Source organism: Colletotrichum paranaense (assembly GCF_030867605.1).
Source record: "Colletotrichum paranaense strain IMI 384185 chromosome Unknown Scaffold_1.1, whole genome shotgun sequence".
NCBI classification, from domain to species: Eukaryota; Fungi; Ascomycota; class Sordariomycetes; order Glomerellales; family Glomerellaceae; genus Colletotrichum; species Colletotrichum paranaense.
In genome coordinates this window covers 2,429,817-2,450,446 of record NW_026848959.1, presented here as the reverse complement: position 1 = coordinate 2,450,446, position 20,630 = coordinate 2,429,817, and the positions used below count along the sequence as shown (strand labels likewise).

Here is a 20,630-nt window from a genome sequence, read left to right as displayed (position 1 = left end):
TCGGTGGTACACAAACAAAAAACGTCAAGATGCAGCTCACAACAACTCTCGCGACCGCCGCGGTGATGCTCGCCGGCTTCTCGGCAGCGGCCCCACTCGAACGCCGGGCCTTCAGTGCCGAACTCCCGATCAGCCCGGAGCAGATCAAAGTTGTGGAGGAAGAGGCGCGAGGATCGCTCCCCAACTCTGCACCACCGCCCAAGTTGGAGCCGAGCAGTTTGACAGCTTTCCAGCTCATTCAGTTCAACGAACAATTCGAGGTCGCCTTCTTCTCATCCATGCTGGAAAACGTCACCAATGGAGGACCTGGCTGGGAAACAACCGAGAAGGATAAGATGGTCGACGCGCTTAAGGTTGTTGTTGCTGTAAGTTTTTCTTACCTTTGGTCAGCGAAGAAGCAAAAGAAGGTTGTCATCGGGATTCGTGGAACTGGCACTGACAGCTATGACAGCAAGAAAAGCTCCATGCGCTCGACGCTAAGGGTGTCTTGGACCACTTCAAGGCTTTTTCACCTCCGCCTTGCAAGTATCAGTTCCCGACAAACGACTTGAAATCAGCCGTGGCTCTCGCCGAAACCTTTACCTCTGTGGTGCTCGGCACTCTGCAAGATGCAAACCAGCTGCTGGCAAAGAATGGCGACGCCGGACCCGTCCGAGCCGTTAGTGCCGTCATCGGCCAAGAGGGCGAGCAAAATGGTTTCTATCGCAGCATTCTCTCGCGCCCACCGTCGTCGCAGCCTTTCCTTACGACCTCTATCGCGCCATTCGCCTTCTCTGCGCTCCAGTCTTTCGTTGTCAAAGACTCTTGCCCGTTCAAGATGAACCAGATCGACATCCCCGTCTTTGCGCCACTGAATGTTATGCAGATGGCAGGAGGAGAAATCGAAGCTAAGAACCAGATGCTCAACTTCGAAGTCGACTTGCGGGAGATCGTCACGGCAGGCCGTTTCCTCGGCAAGGACAAGGCACCTTTGTTCGTGACCTACCTGAGTGGACTCAACGTTCCCCTGAGCGTCCCAGTCATGAACCCACAGTGGGACGGCGCGAGGATCGCCTTCCAGGCCGAATTTCCCTTCGATAAGAACAGCATGTTTGGCCTGTCTATTGCTGCACTTACGTACGAGGGCAAGTTCACCAACCCTGACGACATTCCCAAGGCAACCCTGGCAGGTCCCGGTTTGATCCAAGTCAACAAATAAAGGGTCGCAGCCTGTAGAGTTGTAATTGTACAAATGGTGTAGCATGTTGGCGAGCGTTGTGTAGAAGATCTGGAAGATATCCCAAGCCAAGGCGTTTTTTGGCGTTCAAATAATACAGCATAGACTAGCAATTTACTTTCAAGCGTTCATATCTCAGGTTCACATCCTAAACCACTCGCCATGACTACCTTACCTTACATGTACTCCAGTCTCTCCATCCATCATCTCGGAAAGATGAATGTGAATTCGCTCTTCACTCAGGGTCATATCTTGGACGCGGCGTCGCCTAGGAATATAATGCTGGAACAATGAATTGCTTTTAGTAGCAATTCCAAGGACTACGAGGTTGCTTGACGGTCCATCACGTCAAATGGCTACTAATCCGTCAAATCTGCACCCCTCAATCCTAATCTGGCTTGGTCGCGTCATGACGAGAGAGCCCCTACTTGTGAAATCCACTATCGGGCTCCTTTAATGGCCGTACCTACTTCTTCTCGGCTTCTTCAGATAAGTCCGGGAACTCTCGTACAGTAGCCGATGACGCTAGTATGAGGCGTTGGAGAACATCAGACGATGAGCCCCTTGCCGAGCACAGAATGGTCTTCCGACCTCTCGACAACAGAGGGGAATATCACCGGCCCGATTGGGGAATCTTTCACATCTCTCTAGGTCACTTCTCACTGGCAACTAATACGAGCAATTTCAATTCCATACCGAGCGACTATTCCGTGTGGACAATGGTGTTGGACATTCCTGGATGCCATCTTGCTCATACTTCTCGTCGCCAGGGTCGACGATGTGCATGTGGTATACTATGCAGTAGATCAGTCCGAGGCAAACATGATCTCGACGATCCATTAAACACTCATTAAGATCGCCATAAATCTGTGTGTGCGACCAACGGTCAACGAGAAACAAAACGCGAGAGCGATTCCCTGTCGTGCCCCCCATTCCGGCCACGGGGCCGTGTGCCTGTGCACAGAGGAGGGTCTGGTACACGCTCCGTCTCAGACCACCACCAATACTTCGGATTCAAGGGTTGCCCTTTTGATAGTTCGGACGTTTGCCTAAGTGTTGCAGTCGATGCAGTGCCACGACACAGGATAGCCCGGCACGGCCGACTAATAAGCTCACCAGGGGTTCGGTACACAATGTTCCCGAACGGGAAAATCTGACTTGCGGGCTACTCGAATACCCTAGAAGTCTAGATCTGTGACGAAAAGACCAGAATTTGCTAATCGGACTGAATGAACGACGGCAAGTCTCCCGACGCAGGTATGTCGGGTGATCAGTTGGCAGTTACTACTGTCGGTGTCCATTCCGTCACTATCCGGGGCTGCTCCCAGTCTGCCGGTGTGCTCAGCCCAACTATCTGTCACGGAATGCGAGGAAGAGGAATTGGAATGATTGATCATCGGGTGATACATCAGCTGGAAATCGAGGGCGAAGGGGGGAAGAATCGATTCGATCGCTGTAAGAAAACGGAAGGCGGGGGTGGTCGAGCTTGGCCTCGGGTAGATGGCAGGCTTCAGAGACATGTGTCCCTTACTCAGTTGCCGAATCCCGGGACCAATGATTGAATGCTCCTCAATGGCCAAGATGCCGAATGTCTAACTCGGATTCACTTCGTATCTAAAGGGTGTCCTGTGGAAGCTTCGATCAACCAACGGACCAAGGAACGGCGATTCGTAACTTACCCTTGGGCCGAGTCATTCCTCCCGGAACTCCATGTCGGGGCGTTAATTCGCAACGGCGTTCAAATCTGCTTTGGCAGTAAGCTTATTTGCGCCCGACTGGGGCACTTACAATGACTAAGGAACTCTCATCGTCTTTTTCCCGCGGTCTAGGCCGGCGGATCACGGATTGTTTCCGACAAGTCAGGGGTACGGCTGAGCCAGGAGTTGGTCATAGTTCCTGACTTGGTTTCGGCAGAGGCTCCAGTCCCGTCAGTGTTCCACAGGTTAAGTGGTGGATGGAAGAAATAGCATTAACTAGTACTCGAACCTAAGTATCTACCATTTTTATGATTTTTCTCCCTGTGCAATTCCAACGATTTGTAGCTGTCCTTGAGTTTCTAGAGTAATTAAAGTAGGTAGTTTCTTGAATGAAAGAATATTGCGTCTAAACAAAGGTGAGTTCTTGGCCCACAGCATTTAACAAGAACTGAGCTGAAGTCAAATAACTTTCATTGCTTGCATTTCTCGTCTTTTCTGTGTAAAGAACTATGCATGAGTTCTGAAGTTTACATGAAAAACTGTACTCGCCAATGGATGATATGTGCTGGTGATACATACTTCACCGGCCGCGGGCATGGGATAGGTCTTGTGGGTTACTGAATCGGCCGTTATTTGCTGGTAAGTCCATCGCTCTCTGTTTGTCACTAATAGTGACATGGCATGACTTGGCTGAAAGCGATATTGTTTCGATTACTTTGCCTTGTTATAGCTATGTCAGTATGCTATCACCACGTCCATGACGCAGCTACGGTTTGGGCTTCGCTGGTTTTGTATTTGCTTGCGTGGATCCGATAGAACGCTACATCTCTTTTAGCCCGCGTAATATAGATGTGAGATTGAAGAGTACTACGGGTACTGTAATCCAAAGAATCATTTCACAATACGGCATCGAACCTCCAAATTGTGTCTGGTTGTTCAAGGATTAATGTCTTCCTTGGTTGATCATAGACCTAGGTACTACAGCGAGACAAGGCGTTTTCAACTGCATCCGCTATGTTCAATCGGTCCTTAATCGTCAAAGTAAAGCTGAAGCTAGATTTAAGATCAAAAGTATGCTTGCAGATTCTTACAAGGCATCGTATGATATTGGCCCCTAAGCTCCGTTTCTCGACGGCTTCAAATACCACGTTATCAGATCAAAACTGCGCTGAAGTGGAACATAGTATTTGCAGAGAAAAAAACTATAGATTTTTTATGTCGGTATGCGTATAGAATCATGTCTCGAGTTCTTATTTAATGACAGTTATCATCGAATCCATTGATCTACCATGATCATCCGCAGAGCATGAAAACCTGGGATGACTGTAACGGTAAAAGAAATGGCATCCAACTTTGTCGAAACAAGCCCCGCGCGATGGGAATTTCTGAGCTCACACATCTAATTTCTGAAATCCAGAGATAGTATTGATCGTTGAGGTCGAAATTTGCCTTCAAAGTAGGACTTACAGGTGGAGCAAACGGATAATGGTGTGATCTCGATGCAATGTGTTCAGAGACGGCAACGATGCATCCATAACGGCCTTTGACCTCGTGCATGAGAACAATAAATCATGTTAGATGCCGTCAGGCAAGAACATCCTGCTTGTGGGCTACCGAGTTGTGGAGAGAACGGCCAACGACTAGGAGCATGTCGTGTCAGAGTTTCATACTGGATATTATACCACCTTGTTGCTTTAGATTCATCATGTAAAAGCGTGGCATGGGCTGGATCTGCTTTGCATTAATAAAAGTCCCCCAGAAGAAAGCGGTACAGGTATTATCGAAAAGGCTTCAGGGGTTTTCTGCTTTAGTTCACTCTTCAAACCAAAATGATCTGTGTCCATCCTCGATCACTCTCATGGGCTGAAAGAATAGCGTCTATGACATCTTGGTTTTCTTTACCATGAGATCTTCCTCCCCAAAGGTACATCCATCCGATCTTACGATAGGTGTTTTTGGACGCGCCAACTTTCTCCAGGATGAGACAAGTAACGTCATTTGTATCACCAGACTGGTCCCTTTCAAGATCCTCCCAATTGACTTCCTGATTTCTTAAGGGCAGTAGTGATGTGTGACCGCTCTTTTTCAGATTGTCCTCAACTGCATCAAGGTAAGGCCATGTCGTAAATGGAGGCAAGGCCTCGTCTTTAGAGCCGAAATGGATGAGCCCATCGTTTGTAAGTGGGGATTCTCGCTCATAAGTTGCATCATACACCTTCGCTCGCAGTATTATGCTACCACCGATTACATTGACCAAGTCGTTTCCCGCACTTGTCGTTGTCACACTTGCGTCCATTACCTCTGCTAGAAAGTGATATCCGTGAGCAGGGTGTGTTGGCTGTACTGGCCCATCAACAGATGCCCATGACCAGGATGGAGCTCTGTATTTGCTCATGATCCTCGGCTGTGGCATCAATGTATACCAATCTAGCTGATGTAGAAGACGTGAGCGCCACAAGCCAGCAAGATAGGTGTCACCTGTAACTTCCTGGAAGAGCTTGGCAATGCCCCCTAGGGCGTAAAGCTTGTCCTCTTTGACGCTGAATTCGCACTTGGAGTAAGTAGCGACGATATCAATCCAAAGATCCAAAGTATTGAATGGCATGAGGCCTTCAACTTTGGTCTCATCGTCATTTCTTTGTGGTGAAAGGAGGCGTTTTATGCTTTTCGAGGATTCATGAAGTGGAATTCCTCGTGGAAATCCCTCGCATTTGTGTTCCTCTAAGCATTCCCACATAACTTGACTTCTTGTAAAGTAGATTTGTCGCGGTGATAAGAACCGCTCCTGGAACACCCATCCCCTGGTGTGCAGAGCACCATACAGGAGGTGGCGATCCCAATATCCTTTATCAAACATGTAGAACTCCCCGGGTTCTTGGAAAGCGAGGTTTGACTTGACGATGCCCGGCCGGATGTCCTTTGTGACACGAGATCGGAACAATCCTCCAGCAGGGCTACTCGAAGCAGATGCTGCAACGTTGCACGCTGCATTAGTGTATACTTCTCTCATCGTGAGCGCTTCCTTCTCCCAGTCATTCCTGGAGTCTTGTATGATGCATAAACAATCTATCCAGACATACCGGATGCCAAGATGATGTGCAACTACAACCAAGTCCTGGAATGTTTGCGGTAATTGCACAATGGGACTTCCACGACCCAGTAAATCCAGGTTGTGTGATGACAAAACCAACTTTTGAGGTTCGGTACCCCACCGGTAACTCAAGGTCATATACTGAGGCCGCGGTTGATAGCGCTTGAGTTTTGAACTCTCTGACCTTACAACAAGTCTCCAGGTTGTCTCCCCCCTGGAACCTATGTCGACCAGGCGAGTTGGCAGCCAGTTGGCAGCCGAGGTAGGCAGCCGCTTGCATTGATCATGGCCATGGAAACACTGCGAAAACCAGGAATGAGCTAAGTCAAGAGTTCCTGTGGAGCCAGTGCTTTCGTCAATCTTGTCGAACGAGAAAAGATCTTCGTATTCTCTCTCTGTCGGTAATGTTAGCAGTTGCTGTGCATTTTACTTGGAGTGTTGGATTGGGCATCGATATGTTGAGTAGTCGAACATACCAGATGAAGGAATCAGCCTGAATCGTAATTCTGTACTACGTTCGCTATGGGTCTGCGTGGGATCTCGGTACATGACTATCACTCTGATCTGGTGGAGAATATCATTACCCTCATAATATTCCTTGTCGACTCTGAACGACAATGGCCGCCATAATTGGGGATCTAAGGACTCCCACCCTATCCTGTGCAGCTCACTTAAGTCCCATAATTTTGAGCAGATGAAGCAGTCTCGTAATACTGCCTTTCGAAAGGCGTCGAGAGTTTGGTCTGGTGGCGTGATCCAAGGACTGGAGGTGGAGTGGCTCGATGTTGGCTGAACTACCTGCTTGCAAATAGAGCATAGAAACGTCGTGTCCGTAGACATATTCGAGTCACAGTCAAGTGTACGTTCCGTTAGCGGATATGTCATGAAGTAATAGCCCATGTTCTTCAAAGGCATACTGGAATTAATTTGGTTATCGTCAGGCTGCAAACCAACGTGAGGTAGAACTTGGCCCCGCTTCCAAGGCCAATCCGTCACATGACTGGATCTTACTCATCTACCCGCATTAGATCTCGCAGGCGCTCATTCAGGTCAAGGCTAAATATACATGCGAGCTCAAGATACCCTACGGAGTAGCTTACCTTGAGAGCCGATCCCGCGAAGGCACCTCGACCGAGGCGCGCGACAGTATGTACAAGATATGAGGTTTAATCAATCTCGCTGACAGAAAACATCCTCCGACGTTGTCTACTCTTCAACAACTTGGCAGGACAAGTTGAGTAATAAATTGCGCGACTTTGCGCCTCTCCGGACCAATATAATTGCCACGTAATTAGAGAGCAACGCTCCGCGACTGCTGACATACAAGCCATATCTTATTTGCAAAAATGAATATAGAGTATTTGAGCTGATTGATAACTGATTATGGAGTACCATATGCCGGCCACGTGTGGCCAGCCCAGGACAAGGTCGGCCCTGGCAGCGGTGCGCGCGGGCTGCGAGACACCCGCCTCAATACGGCCCAGCCATTCGGCTCCCTCGTCCGAACGGGGCACTAGCATAGCGGGAGACATAGCCATGTCAATCTGTCAACGTCTACTTGTAACAAATCCCAGCGGCTGAGCGTTTTGGCGGTGTTCCGGTGGGTGGCCTTTGTTGGTTCGGCTCAATCGCTCTTGGTTGCTGCAGTGTCCGCGTCACTCACGCCAGACCCTTGAACGGCGCATCAGGGGCGACAGCTCTGCTTTTTCTACTCAGCGGCTGAGTGAGCACGTGTTTTGAACAAAAAGATACATCACTGGCATTGGAACGCGTCGGCCGGTGTTCCAAATCCAGAGGAATGTTCGAGAGTCGGTTAAGATTACGAAAGCTTGGAGCATTCTCCAGGCCTAGAAACTCAGACTTGCGTGCTGGAAAAGATTTCTGGGGCCAGTTGCCTGTGAACTGCGGACGGCGGCTTGCGCGGGTCCGCTTCAGGAGAGTTTAGACTTTAGACTCATCGGACAATCGCTAGGATCAAGACCTCAGCTTAGGCCCCATTAGGTATTCGGATCCACGCGAAAGGTCCCTAGTTTCTTGCCTCCTAGAAGAGCAAAGATGTCATCTCGGGCTGTCCGTTTTTGAGCTGGCAGGGCTGCCGGCCTGACTCTCAGCCCTGGAACCCCTGAAGCGCATGAATCATCAATCGCGGCTGTGGTGGACCACTGTCGTGGGTTCTGCCGAGTCCTTGATATTTTTTGGCGCATCGTCGCTGGAGGCGTTGTTGCTTTCTTCAATTCTTAGACATTGACTTCTTCGACAGAATTTATTGTTGTAGAAATTTATCGTAAAGGTGGCTTTTCTGGGGTCTTATACCGCCCATCAAGATCTTGCATGTTTCAGTTTGCGTGTTCGAAATTTCCCTTGAATACCACGGCCTCTTGGAGAGGACTCGGCGTGCCCTGTGGGGGCGCGTTCTCGACGAACGGCATTGCCCCGGTCGATGCAACCGGCCGGCAACAGGCCTGTTGTTTGACGTTCAGGAATTTAGAAGCCAGGCTAAGTGGGCTGGACTTGGTCTCCATCTTGGGGTTGTATCCACATCCACACGGGAGAGCTTTAAAGATGTCATTCCCTACGGTATCCTTCGTGACATTAACCTTGCATTTCTCGTTCGAGGTGTCTTGTGGACATTATCGATTACCGCAGATGCCTTCATAGGCAATCGCTCACGTGCACGTGCATACCGCTTCAATCAGTGGGAGGCCAGTCCTCTAGACGGCTCACACGATGCCTTACCCATTCAGAAGAGCGCAAAGTATGTCATCGAGGGTCCCGTCGCCATATGGAGACCGGTTGCTAACGTGAATGGCTTCCAGCGCTGCCAACTTTGACAGCCCAGGATGAACTGGAAAACGCCTCGATTCTCCGCAACGATGCCGACAATGGCCACTTCCGCGGCCTGCCCGCAAGCCGACAGTCGAAGATGAAGGTACTAGGGAAGGTTCTGTCACGATGGGCAATCACGATGGTCATTATTATTTCGATCTACGTCGTCATATGGACCTACTCTAACAAGAGCGTCATGACACAAACAACGAAGCGACAGTACAACGCCCTCATCACCGGTCTCTCGATTGCGCTGGGTCTCGCAGTGGCGAGTAGTCTCAACCACATGGTGGCCGAGCTGAGATGGTGGATCCTGAGCCGTCGGTACAGGTCGAAGAGAAAGGTGGAATTGATCTTGCAGGCCGACAACCTAAAGCACACCATTGCATTGGCAGCGAGGTCGAAAAGGTGGTCGATCCATCTTGCTGCCGTTGGATGGCTCATCTTGACAATCGTAAGGGAGTTTGAGGCCTCTTATGGAGCGATGTCACTAACCGGATCGTCAAGGGCTCTCAAGTAGGTCTCGCAGCAATCGGCCTCTGTTACTCGACAGATACAGCCGATAAGCGGGCTCTATTGGTACCAGGCAATGTGTCTATCGCCAACATGGCGTCCATCGAAACTGAGAAGGTCGTCAAGTCCAAGACTCAAGCTCTAGGTGCTCTACAGTACACAGCGAACAGGTCGGTCTTGTTCAGAGTCCCACGATCCTCCATATCTACGAGCTGACAGCTGACAATTTCCAAGCTACGGAACCATTTCTCTAGCTTACGACACGGCGGAAATATCAGCTGCCCCATTAGCCAGAGCGATCCACGTCCCGAGTGATCCCCTGATGTTCTGCACAGATACGGTGTGCAAATATGTCTTTTACGAAACCTCCACAGCCTCCATCAAGGATCCTGACGCCAACCCAGTCACCGTCGCAACAGACCGGAGCGTCAACTCCACGGCGAAATGCACAGCCTGGCCCGTCATAGGCGGCGGCAACGGCACGACTACCAACGTGACGGTAGCACTCGAAAACAACCGATCCTGGGATATCTTCATCCCGAACAGAGGCGGAACCGACCAGACGACCTTCATGACCTACAGCCAGTTCGACTGCGGGACAGGATGCTCTATGGTCATGGCATTCGAGGCATCGGATACCTCACCTTGGTACTACAGCTGCAATGTGACAATCGGTCAAGTCGCGAACGCCACCCGTGCCGAGCACCAGATCGGCGCCAACCTCACGTCTTTGGCCTCAGCCGGCATCGCTCTACAAGGATACGCTGCCTCGTCTTTCGTCAATGATACCAATTTTCAGTATCAGATGTATCCGTCCGAGTCGGTGTTTGGCACACCTATGAATGGGACAACCTCGGATATGGAGGCAATGCTATCGCGGTTTGCTATCGGGGTGGTCGCAATCAGCGCTGACAGTAATACGAATCTTGTTATCGAGGGGACCATGCCTATGAAGGGCACGAAGCTCAACGTCTCACACTGGGGGATGATCAACCTGATTTTGATCCTTACGGCCTCACTTCAGCTTGTTCTCGGCATTGTGGCTGCGTTGGTGGCCAACCGGGTCGTGGTGCCCGATGGTGGTGCGGTTGAAATGGCACAGGTGATGAGGACGATGGCGATTCGGGATCGGACGACGAGCGCGCCCAGTGAGAAAGGGTTCACTGGTGAGCCACGGTATAAGTCATTATGGATCTATCGCGATACTCTGGTGTCCAAGGAAGGAGGGCTGTACGACCTGCATATGGAGGAGCGGCGATATCATGCGACAAGTGACTCTGGGATGATTGAGATGAGCCAACAGCGGCCAGGGACGGGCCGTGAGTCTACTGCGCCGTCAACGCCGACGAAGTGACTGGCGAAGTGATGGATGCTTGTGCTTTGATAGTAATCAACGTGGGGTCAACTCATTACTGTCACCAGTTCGTCAGCCCGCTGCTCTGAATTATCCAGATTTATGCAACGTATGCACTGTCATCGGCACTATTGTGCAACACAGTCAAAGCACGGCCAACATCGGCCTAAGCCGGCTCGGTGCGGGACCGGAGGTCTTGAAGGATCTATTCCATTCCCATCCCGGAGTAACCCGGCGCCCACGGTGGCAGACACGGATGCGCGGAGCAACCCCGAGAATGAGACATTTTGCTCATGTTCTATTACGTATCCAAAGCATGTTTTGTGGGTAGCTATTTAGCACACCCTATTAAGGGATTCGAGCGAGTGATCCTGTTGGGAAATCCTCTGACGAATTGCGGCTCCGTGGTCAGGTCCGTTTGATTTCTTGGGGCAGAATTGAGCCTACGAGACCACTTTTGTGATACATTCTGGTACCAAGAGGATCGTCACTTGAATGGAATGGCCAAATGATGATTGGGCAGACGTAGGATCAGGCCACTACTTCTGCATCACGATCCATTTTAATTCACAAGCACACGTTTTTCGGCGCCAGCTCAAAGTCACTCACGATGAATGAAGAATGACGCAGTTCGACTGGTCCGGCAACCGGATGCCAGGCCGAAATGCATAATTAGCTTCGGCCAAGTGAGGGGATTATGCAAAGGTCTAAGCGATCAGGAACTTACCCCTCCCGACGAGCGATATATCACCCTCATGTCTCCCGCATTTTGCACCGTCTGGTGATTTTGTCTTCGTCAAAATACTCACGATTGATATTCTCACTATCATCAACCACCAATAATCACATACCAAACCAAGACCTGGTACGACGCTCGCGTCAAAGAGCCATGGCATCTATCGCAATGGAAACATCTACAGATCGAGGTAAAGTAAGAGAAGAACGCATCCGGGTGTTCAACTCGTCTACTGTGTCCTGCACCCAAATCCTTCTCGATATCTTTCATCGATCGAGAAGCGCACTTGGGTGGGTTCGGGCCCAGGAAATGAGTTGATCTGAGAAATACCGGTGAACTTGATCTGGATAATACCAGCGAAAGGACATGCTTCTTTGGCAATCCCTGCCCCCATGCACGAGTGATGAGAACTTGAGTGTACTAACCCGTGCAGCATCACGCTTGATCTCTCAAAATGTCGACTGATAAGATCACTTTCCTCACCAACTGGTTAGGATTGCCCTGCGCGTGATGACTGTTACGAATGTGAGTTGACGGAGTCGTCAGGCACGCTACGCCCTACCACGCCCCGCTGTATCTGGCTCAGGCCAAGGGATACTTCAAAGAAGAAGGCATCAAGGTCGCTCTTCTTGAGCCCAACGACCCCAGCGTATGGATTTCCTGACCGGGATACCTCAAAGAGTGCCCGCTGATCAGATCGCAGGATGTCACCGAGATCATCGGTACCGGCAAAGTCGACCTCGGCTTCAAGGCCATGATTCACACCCTTGCCGTATGCTTTGTCCTCATGCGTCCTGTAACATTCGAAACTAATTCCATATTCAGGCCAAGGCTCGCGACTTCCCCGTCCTGTCGATCGGCAGTCTCCTCGACGAGCCCTTCACCGGCGTCGTCTACCTCAAGGACTCGGGCATCACCACCGACTTCCGCTCCCTCAAGGGCAAGCGCATCGGCTACGTCGGCGAATTCGGCAAGATTCAGATCGACGAGCTGACATCGCACTACGGTATGACACCCGATGAGTACACCGCCGTGCGCTGTGGCATGAACGTCTCCAAGGCCATCATCGAGGGCACCATTGACGCCGGCATCGGTCTGGAGAACGTCCAGATGGTCGAGCTTGAGGAGTGGCTCGCCGCTCAGGGCCGTCCCAAGACGGACGTGCAGATGCTTCGCATCGACGAGCTCGCCGAGCTTGGATGCTGCTGCTTCTGCACCATCCTGTACATCGGCAACGAGTCCTTCATCGCCGAGAACCCGGACAAGGTGCGCAAGTTCATGAAAGCCGTCAAGAAGGCGACGGACTTCGTGCTGGAGGACCCGGAGCAGGCTTGGAAGGAGTATGTCGACTTCAAGCCCGTCATGGGCTCCGACCTGAACCGCAAGATCTTTGAGCGCAGCTTTGCCTACTTCTCGCACGATCTGAAGAATGTTCAGCGCGACTGGACCAAGGTTACCAAATACGGCAAGAGGCTTGGTGTCCTGGATGAGAGCTTCAAGCCCAACTACACCAACGAGTTCCTCGAGTGGACTCTTGATGAGGACTCTGCGGACCCTACTGGAGACCAGAAGAGAATGGTTGAGCTTCAGAATGAGGTTTCTTGCCGCGGTGGCTTCCGCCGCTTGAAGCTGCAGTCTGCTGTCAAGGCCTAAAGTTGCCATAATACAGACATCTTAGGTATCGTTTCGATGTGAGATTCCACTCAATCGAGCGCATGCTTGTACCCGCTCCAGGAACTGTCTGTCGTTCTAGATCAGTAGTTGTCATTCTTTAGAGTAAAATGAAAAGAATTCCTGGAAAACTTTGGGCAAATCGTGAAATATCAACCATTCTTTCTACGCTCCCGGTGATCTTATGAAGGAAATCTGAGCACAGTTTGGAGGATCATGAAAATTCGACGGAAATGCTCTAAAGTACTCCGAACGTTGCGTAGGATGACAGCGGCAAGAAGGGTGGAAGTCGCCTCAACCAGCTCGATCTTGCTTTGGCCTCTTATCTTGTCTCACATGAATCTATCTGAATTGTGGTGTATCGACCGTGAGACAAAGCTTCGCCGGCTCCGGGCTCCGGGCATCACGGCCACCCGCATCGTATTGGCCTTGTGTATGTACGTGCAACATCGAGTCAGTACCGAACCGTCCAGTACTACCACGATTGGCAGGTCCAAACTAGAAACCCATGTGACTGAACCCAAAGCTCAGAGATGGATGGCATCGAGATAATATCAAGTGGGTTGGATGGTCCATCTCTCACCAAGATCCCCGTCGTAGCAAAAGTCCCCTCTGCTGGGAACAATCGCACCATCGACAAGTGCGACATGATTCTGCTTGGCAGACGTCTATCAAGTATCTCATCGAGAAACAAACAGAAGTTTGGCAATTCAATTGGTCACGACCTAATTTCCACTTGATGCCAATCTACGGTTCGCGAGGATCCGCTTGGATCCCGTCAACCATCCGATAAGAAGACCTGTAACATGACGGAAGATTCGCAATAAGACAGACCCATCGACGGTCGGACGAAGCTACGCAAATCACCACCCGTAGACGTCCCAACAAACCCCAGCCGTTATACAAGCATCAGGTGACGACCTGGTCCCTACATGGCACCGCCCGATAAAGCTCACCCTAGGCTATGCTTCTTTTTCCCGCCGCAGACTTAACCGCACGACCCCCGTTAACCCGCACCATCTCTTACTTGAGAGAAAAGGAAACGTTGGTTGGCGGCTACACAAGGAAGTGAGACACGAAGATCCGCATGTCGGGTCGTTTCTGGGCGGCGTCTGGCGCAGGGCGAATCAGAGCCTCAAGGACCCCTGGGGATCGCCTCTCCAAGTCTTGTGGGTAAAAGGTCATTGAAGCTATTCTCCGGCCGGGATTGGTTCCCTCCCCCATGTCCCAGAGACCCGCCAGCGTCGTGGCAGCTCATGCTTAATTTTGAGGCGATATAACCCAATCAACCACTCATGTGAGCGCAGCTAACATTTAGCATTAGGCTGTTCTGCTGCGAAATCAAGGGGAGAAGGGGGAATAAAGGCCGTACGATCATCAACAATGCCCCATCGCCGTAACCTGATAATAGCGACTTGTTGTTGCCTCCCCGTTTAAGTTGCCCTTAGGATTCGTTCTCGAAAATGGAACATGGGTCTCTAGCGCACCTCGCCCGATCCGCAAAGCCACTGCCGTGTCGAGGAGGTGCAGAAGATGTTCCTGGACGGAAGAGGGGGATCGACATCCCAACACCCCATGTCCGCAGCGCCCAACACGACATTGTAACCAACGCACACCAACGCATCACAGCGACCAGCTCACCAGCCCTGTTGGTCCGGTCTAGTACACCAGCAGTTTTCCCGCCCCTGGGTCCCAGCGGTGAACTTGCGTCTCGACTTGAGGCTCTCTACGGCCTCCTGGTTGGTCCCCGGCACTTCTCACCGCGGGTCCCTTTAATTCAAACCGCTACAGGGGGCCCACGATGCGTCTCTTCCAACGAGAGCGTCGGGTCATGGATGCGGCTCGCTTGAAGGGCTTGGATTCGAGCTGTCATCGACTGCGGATCTGCCCACCTGCCCGACTTGGAAGGGTGAATGGCCACTCGATGCGGTCACTGCGGAAGGGAAAAGGAATAGTTCGTAAACCAGCTCAGATAGCGTTGCTGCAGTGCGCTGGATCATGGTCCATGGGATCATGCAGATGGACGAAGGATGGTATAAGACCGGTCGGTCTGCTGCACCTTGGATATCGTGTTCATCAAGCATCGCCTTCAACACTCAGCCAGGCTTCTCAATCATATCACAGGTCACAGCCATTCGTTTAGACACCATCCACTCGCTCACTATACAACTCACTCGCTCATCTCAACGCCTCACTGACACCCAAACCCAACGTCACGATGCACGCCGCAACAATCCTCGCCCTTCTTCCCCTCGCCGCCGTCGCGGCTCCCTCACGCCGCGCTCAGCCAGCACCCCTCATCAAGCCGCGGGGCGCAACTCTCGTGGCGGACAAGTACATCGTCCGCCTCAAGAATGAGGCCAAGACCGGCGCTCTTCAAAGCGTCATGAAGACCCTCTCCGCTGACGCCGACCACGTCTACAACTTTGCCGGTAGCGAGAGTGGCAGCATCCCCTACCTCCGCGGATTCGCGTCTACACTGAACGCGACCGAACTCGAGAGCCTCCAGAATGACCCGGACGTCGACTTTATTGAGCAGGACGCCATCGTGACGATCAAGGCTACGCAGAGGAGCGCGCCATGGGGTCTTGCCAGATTGTCCAGCACAGCGCCGGGTTCGACTACGTATAGCTACGATGAGAGCGCCGGAGAGGGTACCTGTGCTTACATTGTCGATACCGGCATTGATATCGAGCACCCAGTGAGTCTTCATCCAACCTCATACCCAACAAGTGAGACCTGCAAAGCTGACCTCTTCACAGGACTTTGAAGGCCGCGCCACCTTCCTCGCAAACTTCGCTGACAGCTCAGACACGGACGGCCAGGGCCACGGCACCCACGTCGCGGGCACAGTCGGCTCCGCAACCTACGGCGTCGCCAAGAAGACCAAGCTCTTCGCCGTGAAGGTCCTCGACTCCAACGGCGAGGGCACCAACTCGGGCGTCATCGCCGGTATGGACTTTGTCGCGACCGACGCCGCCGGCCAGACGGGCTGCGCCAAGGGCGTCGTCGTCAACATGTCGCTCGGCGGGCAGACCTCAACGGCCGTGAACCAGGCTGCTGCGGCGATTGTGAAGGCAGGCCACTTCTTGGCTGTTGCTGCGGGCAATGAGGCGGCGGATGCGTCTACTTCTTCGCCTGCGAGCGAGGAGAGCGTGTGTACTGTCGGGGCGACCACCAAGACTGACGCTTTGGCGGAGTACTCCAACTTTGGAGCTTCTGTTGATATCCTGGCGCCTGGCACCAACATTATGAGCACCTGGCCCGGTGGAAAGACTGTAAGCTTACCCCTTTTCACGAGATGTTTCCCATCTATGATGATCTCTCCGAGGAAAGCAGACTGACTCATGAATGTGTAGAACACAATCTCCGGTACGTCCATGGCGAGCCCCCACATCGCCGGTCTCGCAGCCTACCTCCTCGGTCTCGGCTCGGCGCCTTCGGATCCCGTCCAGCTGTGCAGCTACATCGCCGAGACGGCGCTTGACGGTGCCATCAGCCAAGTGCCTCGCCAGACTGTCAACAAGCTCGCCAACAACGGCTTTGCTGGAAACGGCACCGCCAAGGCCACGGACGGTTCCGTGGTTGGCAGACAGCTGAACAGGAAGTTCGCCCCTCGTGCTTAGATGGATGGAGACGAAGTTGAAATAGCGGTGATGGAGTTTCCTCAGTCTGGCGTAAAGCCGTATAGACTGGACCAGTAGCACTGGGGATGCGGCGGACGTAACGACGACACGGCTTTGGGTTCTCGGGAAGGGCCCGGCCTATGACATTCTATCATGTAGATTAGATTTCAATTTGAATCTGTACAGACCATCCTCTTCAACGAACCATGGCTGAATTGCCTCCACCTCCATTAGGCAATCCATGCACTTACCTAGTCCACCATTCTAGGTACTTGGTGAATTAGGTGCTGATTGACGAACCGATCACTTGCATGCGTTGAAGTGGATGATTTTGAAAGCATTGGCTGAATAATTCTCCCGCGGCTAAACTCATTCGTCATTAGGGAAAGGCTATAAAATCATGAACCTGTCGCGGCCTTGGCGGCCTGTTGTCCTGCTATTCTTCCGTAGACCACGCATTCGAGCAGTGATGAACCTCCCAGGCGGTTGTCGCCATGGATGCCGCCAGTAATTTCTCCAGCAGCCCACAGGCCATCGACAGCTGTCTTGTCCTTCCTCAGCACTTGGGCATTTTCGTTGAAAGATGCGCCTCCCATCGTGAAATGAGTGATGGGCGTGACGCGGCCCACGCATACTTCCTCTTCGCGGTTGGCCTCGCCAGCCGGAAGCCTCCATCGGCCAAATGTCCGTCTTCCAAAGGCCGAATCGGTGCCTGACGCAACAGCCGCGGCGTACTCGTCTACCGTGGCGATGACAGCTGGACTCAAGTCCTTGACCTTTTTCTTCTCCATCAGGCCCTTCCACAAGTAGAAACCCAAATGACCCTCAGAGACCTCAATTGCACCGGGGTCCATGAGCAAGGTGATGTCCCACTGCTTGACGTCACCGTTTTCTTTTGGTGGGAGGTTCATAATTGCTTTACTGACTTGTTCCCTCGTTTCCATCTCGTTCACAAATCTCTGGCCCTTGTCCGACAGCAGAATGCCGCCCTCTCCGCGCAGCATCTCGGCAGCAAGAATCTTGTACCGGACCTCGGGGTCTTTGGGGTCGACGAACCCGGTCGGGTGTACCTGTACGCTATCCATGTCGACAAACTCTGCGCCCACTGCTTCCAAGATACCATGGGAAGCCGGTCGTGCATCGTTCGTTGATGGAATACCTGCGAGGTCCGGGCGGTACTTGGCGAGAAGTCCGTTAGCGTCACCGGCAAATCCACCGACGGCAAACACCACGGCACCATCCAAGTCGTGCTGCTCGCCGTCTTGTACGTATTGCACACCATTCACAACGCCATCGGTGACACTGAGCGATGTGACCTCAGCAGAATTGGTAAGTTGGAACTCGGGATTCTCCCCAAGTTTCTTGAGCAAAGTTGTCACGATAGCTGCTCCTGGCGGGGTTTTGCCGGCCCCTCGGTGGGTTCGAGCAAGGGAGTGTCCGCCGAGAGGGGCAACAACACTCAAATCAACACCAATTTCATCGACAAGCCAGGTAACAGCATCCGCAGAGCTCTCGGTCAAGAGCTGGACGAGCTTCGGGCGCTGAACCACACCCTCACCTTGGGCGAATCGCTTGCCACCAGAACGGACAGTGTCGTCGTAAAAGAGGTGATCCTTGTCCACACCGGCAGCCTTCTGAAAGCGGGTCCCGGCGCCGTTGATGCCGGACGATGCCTTAATGCTGTTGCCGCCAGGCTTCGGGGCACGGTCGAGCATCCGGACCGATACACCGGCCTTGAGCGCCTCCTGTGCTGCGGACAGACCAGCTAGGCCGGAGCCGACGACAATGACTGGTTTGCGGGTTGATTGCGCCATATGAGCCAATGATGAGAATCGTGCGGTGTGTGAGAGTATGTTCAATGCCTTGCTGATGGGACGGTGGTATAGCATGCCCAGGATGGCTGCGAATATGCCAAAGACGAGAGCAATGATGTAGCGGCGGATCGGACGGATGAACATTGCAGGTTCAATGGGAGAAAAGTACCGGCCGCCTAGTGAGTAAGGTTGCAGCTATATAGTGATAAGTGCCAGGCATGTCTTCGGAGTACTGTGGGTAATTGGTGACATGTCAGATGATTTTGAGTCGTACGATGTCGTCTGGAGAGAAGGTGGCCAGATTCGGTAGCTTCGAGGTGGGCCTCGGTGAGACAGGTCAGGATACCTGGATGGGCGGGGTATCCTTCGGTGAAGGTCGGTAAGTCCAGCTCTTTCCATTTCCCCTCTCTCTCTTTCCTTCTCTTGTGACTTTTAAACCGCCTAGGGAAGGTGCCGCTTCTTGTATCAGTACCTAGGTACCTTATGGATGAAGAACCTCAAATGTTCAAAACTGCAGGACCACCGAAGTGCCACGTGACTGCTTCTTCCCATCTTCCATGTCCCCCGCCAACGTCCAACATCCATTGTCCAACGTCACGACAGCCTTGCGGTCAGACATTCATGACATCTCATATCTTGATCACGCTCAGGGAGACTCAGAGGCCACTTGATAAGAGGCAAGTGATGCTCCTCTACTGCACCAACGATCGCATGGCACGAATTCACCACGCCTGCTGGGGATGAACATTAAATAGACACACAGCCCAGTGTGCAGCCAAAGCAAGTGGCAATGAATCTCTGGCAGTAGGTTGATGTAGGAAGTGCAAACTGTTACTGGCCACATGCAGGCAACATGTTAATGTCTCCTGGTGGTTGCAGCCACGCTTCTCAGTCATTTCAGCAACTTGACGCTCGCGTCTTCTAGAGCTGTTCTTTTGAGGCTTCACGATCTCCGAGGTTGTCGATGTCACAGATAGGTCTCATAACCAAATCTTCCGCATCTGGCCACGGTAACTCATTAATCAACGTCACCATGACCGACTGATGGATGTGCCATGATGCCTGGTGCGCTCCGTCGTCGAGATCTTCCGGGCCCAGACGCAAGAGCGTGACAGCCCCTTAGAACAGTCGAGCGACCTGAATCACTTGACTCAAGGGGTCCTAAGTATCCATGGACGGATCTGCCAACGGAATGGCGAAAGAGCACGCAACTACAAGCCCCGCAGCCATCAGCGCTGCTTCGCAAGTCGAAGGCGTCAAATTCCCTACGAGTGCCGGACGGCACGATTCCAAAGCCAACACCCTATGATGAAGACCAGTCATCACACGTTTCGACATGGACATTCTGGGTGAGCCAGTCAAATTTCCACGATTGCGAGGTGTATTGCAGAAAAGGCAAAAATAGTTCGATACACGATTTTTTGTGCCATCAAATGTCGCCCGATCACTTGCTGGTACACTGACAGAACCCCGGACTGGCTCGGCGGGCTTACAAGGAACACCGCCAAATGACCGAAGTAATGGCCGAATAGAAAGTCGGCTGCCGGGTCCGAGCCCGGCCAGTTCGGAGTTGGCGTATGTGGTAGAAACATATCCCGAAAGTCACCAATTGCAACTGCTCTATTCTCATCAGGGCGGCCTTGCTCAGCGAAAGATTCGAGTATGTGTCTTGCGACTCTAGTAAATGTCGATACACACATTCACGTCCTCTCTTTCGGCAGCGACTGCATATGGTTTGTCTTCATTACACTGGGCAGCTTGTTAGCTGGAGACCTTTCGGCGTACTTTTCATCAACCCGCAGAGCCTTACTCTGACACGGCGTTCCCTACACTGGAGACAGCCATGATGAGAGTTGACACGGGATCGCCGCGACGGCATTGCAACGGGCACAATTGCCACACACTTCCTCCGGTTACTTTCGCGGACTGACTGCTACAGGAGAGCTACAAGCCGTAGTAACCATTCGTCATGGTCAGACTTCCTCTTCAATGAGTTCCGTGAAGCAGCTCTGCTTCTCGCCGCTGCTTTGTGGCACCCAGCTGTGCAGGATGCATGCCCCTGTCGTGTTGACAGAGAGCTAGCCAA

The 20,630-nt window shown here is 52.2% G+C and overlaps 6 protein-coding genes across 6 annotated transcripts; 4 read left to right on the top strand and 2 right to left on the bottom strand.

Annotated features, from left to right (window-relative positions):
* Nucleotides 1-29: 29 nt before the first annotated feature.
* On the top strand, nucleotides 30-1,198 carry CPAR01_00889 (late sexual development protein; the record flags this gene model as incomplete). The annotated part of the gene is made up of 2 exons (XM_060485179.1): nucleotides 30-365; nucleotides 452-1,198. 2 exons carry the CDS (start codon nucleotides 30-32, stop codon nucleotides 1,196-1,198), a joined length of 1,083 nt encoding a protein of 360 aa, XP_060356036.1.
* Nucleotides 1,199-4,732: 3,534 nt separating this feature from the next.
* Nucleotides 4,733-6,553, bottom strand: CPAR01_00888 (uncharacterized protein; the record flags this gene model as incomplete). Its single annotated transcript, XM_060485178.1, has 3 exons — nucleotides 4,733-5,951; nucleotides 5,994-6,399; nucleotides 6,481-6,553. The coding sequence occupies 3 exons, from the start codon at nucleotides 6,551-6,553 to the stop codon at nucleotides 4,733-4,735; spliced, it is 1,698 nt and encodes a 565-aa protein (XP_060356035.1).
* A 2,178-nt stretch (nucleotides 6,554-8,731) lies between these two features.
* On the top strand, nucleotides 8,732-10,697 carry CPAR01_00887 (uncharacterized protein; the record flags this gene model as incomplete). The annotated part of the gene is made up of 4 exons (XM_060485177.1): nucleotides 8,732-8,759; nucleotides 8,821-9,284; nucleotides 9,338-9,513; nucleotides 9,578-10,697. 4 exons carry the CDS (start codon nucleotides 8,732-8,734, stop codon nucleotides 10,695-10,697), a joined length of 1,788 nt encoding a protein of 595 aa, XP_060356034.1.
* A 1,190-nt stretch (nucleotides 10,698-11,887) lies between these two features.
* CPAR01_00886 (uncharacterized protein) lies at nucleotides 11,888-13,086 on the top strand (the record flags this gene model as incomplete). Its single annotated transcript, XM_060485176.1, has 4 exons — nucleotides 11,888-11,922; nucleotides 11,980-12,082; nucleotides 12,137-12,205; nucleotides 12,259-13,086. The coding sequence occupies 4 exons, from the start codon at nucleotides 11,888-11,890 to the stop codon at nucleotides 13,084-13,086; spliced, it is 1,035 nt and encodes a 344-aa protein (XP_060356033.1).
* A 2,236-nt stretch (nucleotides 13,087-15,322) lies between these two features.
* Nucleotides 15,323-16,730, top strand: CPAR01_00885 (subtilase; the record flags this gene model as incomplete). The annotated part of the gene is made up of 3 exons (XM_060485175.1): nucleotides 15,323-15,805; nucleotides 15,867-16,382; nucleotides 16,464-16,730. 3 exons carry the CDS (start codon nucleotides 15,323-15,325, stop codon nucleotides 16,728-16,730), a joined length of 1,266 nt encoding a protein of 421 aa, XP_060356032.1.
* Nucleotides 16,731-17,128: 398 nt separating this feature from the next.
* CPAR01_00884 (flavocytochrome c) lies at nucleotides 17,129-18,688 on the bottom strand (the record flags this gene model as incomplete). Its single annotated transcript, XM_060485174.1, has 1 exon — nucleotides 17,129-18,688. The coding sequence occupies one exon, from the start codon at nucleotides 18,686-18,688 to the stop codon at nucleotides 17,129-17,131; it is 1,560 nt and encodes a 519-aa protein (XP_060356031.1).
* Between the last annotated feature and the right edge of the window lie 1,942 nt (nucleotides 18,689-20,630).